General features: G+C 41.5%; 1 protein-coding gene across 1 annotated transcript; it reads left to right on the forward strand.

Moving 5' to 3' along the window:
- Positions 1–682: 682 nt before the first annotated feature.
- Positions 683–828, forward strand: LOC118836880 (short transmembrane mitochondrial protein 1-like). Its single transcript, XM_036744000.1, is given in 2 exon segments — positions 683–766; positions 769–828. Coding segments are annotated over 2 exon segments (144 nt in total).
- The last annotated feature ends 5604 nt before the right edge of the window (positions 829–6432 follow it).

The raw sequence follows: 6432 nt of genomic DNA on the forward strand, positions 1-6432 counted from the left end.
CAGGCATTAATACACTAAAGAAATGTCTGCACTTTTGTCATCCCTTTACAAAGTAAGAAAGAGTTCTATGCTTGAATTGGAAGGGCAACTGGCCCATTTTCTAGGTGAAGATTGGTCAGAGAAACCTTTAAAAAGCTAAACCTGACATCCCCTAGAGATAGTTTGACAGTTCAAAGGAGTTCAAGGCACAGGTAAACATCCAACAGAGAGCAGGCACAGAAGGGAGCAGCATTCTGGATAGTAAGCAGCTTTAGGGAGTGTGACCTCTGATTATGGAGTCAAGAGAGAACTGGCCTTGACAATCGAGAATCCAGCTGCGAAAAAGAACAAATGCAGGGGACCCAGTGGAGGAACTGGTTCAGCAAAGAGACCAGATCTGAAGGAGGTGGAGCGGCACGAGCGCTCCCAGAGGAAAGAAACAAGGTGCGGATCTTGCAGCACCAGACATGGGGGTTACCCTAGCCATGAGTGTTCCTTACGTGTGTGCTTCTTTCTGTACTTATTTTGTGTCCACTCTTCCTACCGATACTCTATTTGTAGTATGCATACCGCCCTCCCCCCGCCGCCCCCCCAGTTTATGGGAGGAATGTTTTGTAGCTCTTGTTAGTTATTACAGCCCTAGTTTAGTAATTGCCTTTCCTTTGAACTAATTGTGTTTACCAGCTGACACTGGTACATTTCCATGTCTCAGTTTTTGCTTGGATTTAGACTCAGCGCTGTGATTGGGATGTATCTGGCTCAATACTGAAAGACTCCAAACTTGGCCAAAAAAAGCTTGAAGATATAAAACAAGACGTGGATGCCAAGAAGAAACCCCCTAGTCCTTAATGCCAACTTTAATAATGTCTTCTGGATGCTTTCATTGTAACTTCATAAGGATAGCTTTCCCTATTTGAGCGATATACTCCTACTCTCCTCTTATTATGTGAATTTCTTCACACTGAAATACCCTGTGCTGCCTCTGAGCAAAAATGGGGCCATAACACCAAAATCATCCTTTATTCCTCCTCCCAGACTCCTCTAAACCTTCTACCTGCCTTTGAGAGACTGAGACTTCAGTCATGGAGCTTTGATGAGGAAATGCTAGTTTTGATTAGTGGTCTCTTTTTTTTTTTGAGGGGAGAAGGCAGGGCAATTGGGGCTAAGTGACTTGCCCAAGGTCACACAGCTAGTAAGTTGTGTCAAGTGTCTGAGACCGAATTTGAACTCAGGTTCTCCTGATTCCAGGGCTGGTGCTCTACTCACTGCACCACTTAGCTGTCCCCATGGGCTCTCTTCTTATCTCTTCAACTGTGGACTTTAGCGACTGTCCTGTAGTTTAGAAGTGCAGATCCATAGAGTACAGATCCATAGAGTACTCTTGAATCTGTGAAAATAGGCATCCCCTGGGGACCCAACCTGCAAAACTGTAAGTGTCAAGTTGGGGAGATAATTCCAGAGGGTGTGTTACAAAAGTAATTGGGGGACACCAGCTGCTGGGGAAACCAGGAAAGGCATTATATAGAAAGTGGCGTGGAAGCTGAGTGTTCAAAGTTGCTAAGAATACTAAAGAGCAGCTAGGTGGTACAGTGAATAGAACACCAGACCTGGAATCAGGAAGATCTGAGTTCAAATCTGGCTTTGGACACTTTCTAGCTGTGTGACCCTGGGCAAGTCACTTAACCCCTATTTGCCTCTCTTCCTCATCTGTAAAATGGGGACACACTGGAGAAGGAAATGGCAAACCACTCCAGTATCTTTGCCAAGAAAACCCCATAGACAAAGTCCTTGGGGTCACTTGGGTTGGACATGACTGAAAGACCAAACGGCAAGGATTCTAAAGAGCAGAAGTGGATAGGGATTGCTCTTTAGGCCCAGGGACATGGAAACGAGAGAGATAATGTCATGGATGAAGAAGAGCAAATAGGCCAGTCAGGCTGGAATATTGAGTGTGAAGGGGCATAAGGCCATAGCCAAATTATGCTGAGCTTTAACTACTGAAGAGAGGAATTCGTATTTTATCCTGTAGTCAATAGGTAGCCACTTGAACTATTGGGGCAGGAGAATAAAATGATCAGACGCGGGCTTTAGGAATATTACTTTGTAAATGGCATTAAGAATGAATTGGAGAAGGGAGAGAATTGAAGAATGAGAATGTTATTGAACAGTGCGGGTGAGAGGGATACGAAGGCTTGAATTAGGGTAGTGGTGTTAGTGAAGAGGAGGAGATAGGTACAAGATCTGTGGAGGGAGAGCCAACAATACTTGGCATCTGATTCTAGATAAGAAGTAAGGGAAATGAAACATTGAGGATGTCTTTATGGAGGCCAACTCGGGTGACTTAGAAGGATGTTAGTTTCCTTGATATTGTAACCCAACCGTGGCCATGGACCAGTGATTCTGGCAGCGTGGCACATGTGTGTTTCCTCTGACGTGGCACTTGCATCCCACTTCTCTGGGCTGGCTCACTCATCTCAACCTGCACTGACACTGGAAAGTCTGGGTTACGTTCTCACAGTGGTGCCGGCCACAGCCACCACTCTGTTGTAATTCAACTCTTGAAGTCCTAAGAGTAACTCTAGATTTTGTTGTTGTTTTGGTTTTGTAGAAAGCATTTATTAAGCATTTACCAGGCATTGTGCCACAAACTGGAAATGCAAAACAAGTAGAAAGTGGTGCTGTCAAACTGCTTACATTCTACTGGGGCAAGACAACACATAAAAGGAAGCTGAAAAGGGAGAAGGTACCTGAGGGGGCATGTTAGACAAGCCCAGCATGCAAGCAGCTTGGTGAGAAATGAGGAGATCACTAGCTTCCTTTGTTGGAAGTTCTGGGTGGAGACATCCAATGAGAGGGAGGATCCTCAGGGGCAGAGGGTACCATGAGTCCCAGGACTGACATGATCTTCAAAGTGATCTTTCAGGATAAAGAGGATTCTGGGGCATGATGGAGAAGTTGAGAGTATAGCCTGGTGAGAAATAGAGATAAACTCTTACTACTCACCCCTCTAGCTCCGGGGCCTCCACTGGTGTGCTTTCTTTTTATACAAAGCCATCAAGATGACACCATTGACTCTTAAACATGAAATATTTACTAAAAGAGAAAGCAAAAATGATCATAACAACCTTTATGGCAAAACAGCAGTAACAAAAATATAATTCTTCTTATCCTCTATCAGCTTCTCTTTTCTAGCAGCTGCAGTGTCTTTTCACTCTCTGTCTTCAGGCTTTTGTACTCAGCCTCTGTATGACTTTCATAGCTCAAAGCAGGATCAGCTTAGGTTTAGTGACTAATCTTTAAGCCTTATGATGAGAAACACAAAAAACATCTTTCCATAAGGTAAACAGCCACTATATATGAGTTCTATAATCCCCAGACCATTATTTGATAGATTTTCTTGGTATGTTTATCCTTCAACATTCTGAAATGAGCTGATGGATCATAGTATCACAGCCACATTTACCTAAATCAGTGCTCTTCTTTCAAATAGGTCCTCTAAGTACATTTATCTTAGGATCACTTTTACTCTCTTAATACTGTCTCAAGCTGCTTTTCTTGCACTAATGTACAATATATCCCCATGCCCTTTCAACAAATAAAATGTCCGTATACAAAAGGTCGTAGTATTTTACCACTGAAAAAAGAAAGTTAGAAGAAAGGGGTGATGTTCTGGACCAGGCTTGTTTCAGGCCAGTCTGGCGGTTTGGATTCAGAATTGAAACGAAGGAGATGCTTGGTGATCCTCTAATATTTAACAAAAAGTTCACTTAACCCTTGCATGGAAAGAATATCAAACAAGAATAGGGTATTGATTCAGATGGATACATATTTAAGGTACTTCCACATTTGTCACAGTGATGTGCCTGGTCAGTAAGTGAGGCTTAGCTCCTCCTGGGCTAAGGTTTTATATTTAAGAGATCAAGAACATGGCTTGGCTCCATGAGCATCCCAGACCAATTAAATCTTGAGAATGGTTTACTTGCCTTTTTTAGGGAAACACTAGCCTAGCTGAAGCAACACAAGAAGAGGAACATATTTAAAAACTCTGGATAAAAGAAAAACAAAAATAGTCAGCAAAAAGGATGACAAGCATCTTAATATGGAGAGGAAGGAAGACCAGAAATCCTAGGCTTTTGAAAGGGCCAAGGCCCATATTTAATGATCTGATCCATGTGGTGAGTTATGCCAAAACCTCAGTTCATACTGGGTTTCCTGATGTAAAGTGAGGATGACAAACATGAATAGCACCAGAAATATCAGGGCCACAGAGAAGATGATGATGATGATGATGATGGTAGTTAACATTTGTAGAGCACCTACTATGTGCAAGACACTGTACTAAGGACTTTACAAATATTATCTCGTTTGATCCTCTCAACAATCCTAGGAGATAGGTACTATTATTATCCCTACTTTACAGTTATGGAAACCAAGGCAGACAGAGATTAAGTGACTCGCTTAGGGTCACACAGCTAGTAAGTTTCTGAGGCCAGATTAGAAATCAGATCTTCTTAACTCCAAGACCAGTCCACTATCAACTGTGCCACTAAGCTGCTCCTGGGGCATTCTATATGACTGCAAGACATAGAATATAATATTCTCCAAATAATTAAAAATTATTATCAAACAGATGGTCATGAAAAAGTAGGTATAAGCAAGCTGTAACATATAAACAGTAATTACACTTCAAGAAGAAAAGAAACAACAAATGTCAGGAAGAAGTTGTATTATAGGAACAGAAAATCAGCAGATCATGTTGCAAGGGTAAGGTATGACACATGGAGCCGGTGCTACTGACTTCAAGATGCCAAGAGAAAGCAAGAACAGCCTTCCATATGTTGGGTGGAGTGCCTGTGTCAATTTATGGGCAGACATGGACCTGATCCCTCTTAGCTGCTAAAATCTTCTCTCATATTGTCTTCCACATACTCTCTCTCTATCTTGTATCTACCCAGTAATTTCCATGGTGGTTTTTTTTTCCCTTCTCATTAGAATGTAAGGTCCTTGAGGACAACTGTTCTTGTCTTTCTTAGTATAGTGCCTGGAATACACTAAGTACTTAAGAAATGCTTGTTGACCAACTGAGTAACAAGAGCTGCATAGCATGGACAGTGGTGTGCTGGTAAGTGCGTAACAACTAGCTCTTGGGTGGGGAAAGATGTACACATGACACACTTTTAAGTTTAATCTGAATTATTAATATTTTCCCCATCACTTAAGTTCATACGGCCACCAAAATAATAAATCAAGCCTTGATTTATAGTATTTGTCAATTTCTGAGTTATAAACGCTCACATTGAAAATTTAATAATCAGCTCTTTTGGGCTAGTTTGAGCCGACTTCAGCATGGTGGTGCTATCTGTGTTGCTAGATCAGTGAGGTCACCAACAGATTTGAGTTTTTGTGTATTCCTTGTGCTTCTTTCCTGAACCACTGCCTCAAGTTCATGGCACACGAGGGTTAGTTGTAGTAACTGGGAATATTTATCCTGCAGAAGAGAAGACCTATGGAAGATATTCTAGCTGTCTTCAAATATTTGAAAGGCTGTTACATGGAAGAAAAATTAAACTTCGTTCTGCTTGATCCCAGAGAGCAAAACTAGGAGCAGAGGATAGAAGTTGCAAAGAGGCAAATTTAGGCTTGATTTTATGCTCAATGTCAGGAAAAACATTCTGACAATTAGAGCAATTCAGAAGTGGAATGTTGGATGGGCTATCTAGGAAAGCAGAGTATTTGGGGAAGGGGAAGGAAAAGGGGAAAAGGGAAAGTGCCTTCAAATAAAGACTACATGACCACTTTTGGGTTAGAGTGTTTCGGGGTTGGCTGTTTCAGGATGAGTGGGACTGGATGATTAACGGTCCCTTCCAACCATGAATTCTGTGATTCTAAGCCTACTTGCACCCATCAATCGATCAATCAATATTAATTAGATGCCTACTTATGTGCCAAGCACTCTACTAGGTGCTGGTGACCCAGGTACAAAATAATTAAACAATTCCTACCCACAATGAGCTTGTATTCCAATAGGGAAGGAAGAAAGTTCAGAGCACACACATATATCTTTATCTATATCTCTCTGTCTCTATCTCTGTCTCTATCTCTATCTCTTTATCTCTATCTCTACCTCTATCTCTATCTCTACATACATACTGTAGGGTTTGTACTGGCAAAAAGCCCTAAAATACAGTAATAGTGAAAAGCCATAAAAACTTAAACTCTGTGAGAGGTGGAAGCCTGGACATGGTGACCTGTTTGCAATTATAATTTAACTACAAAATTACATTTGTTACTGAGTCAAAACTTAAGATACTATAACCTATGAAAGTCATAATAAGAATATTGTGACCCATATGTTACCTGAACATGATCCACACACAAAATTATGTTTGGGCATAACATCGGCTTAACTCCCAAGCTCATTACTAATCAGGAAACCCCAAATATCCACCCTTC

Source organism: Trichosurus vulpecula, chromosome 2 (assembly GCF_011100635.1).
Source record: "Trichosurus vulpecula isolate mTriVul1 chromosome 2, mTriVul1.pri, whole genome shotgun sequence".
NCBI classification, from domain to species: Eukaryota; Metazoa; Chordata; class Mammalia; order Diprotodontia; family Phalangeridae; genus Trichosurus; species Trichosurus vulpecula.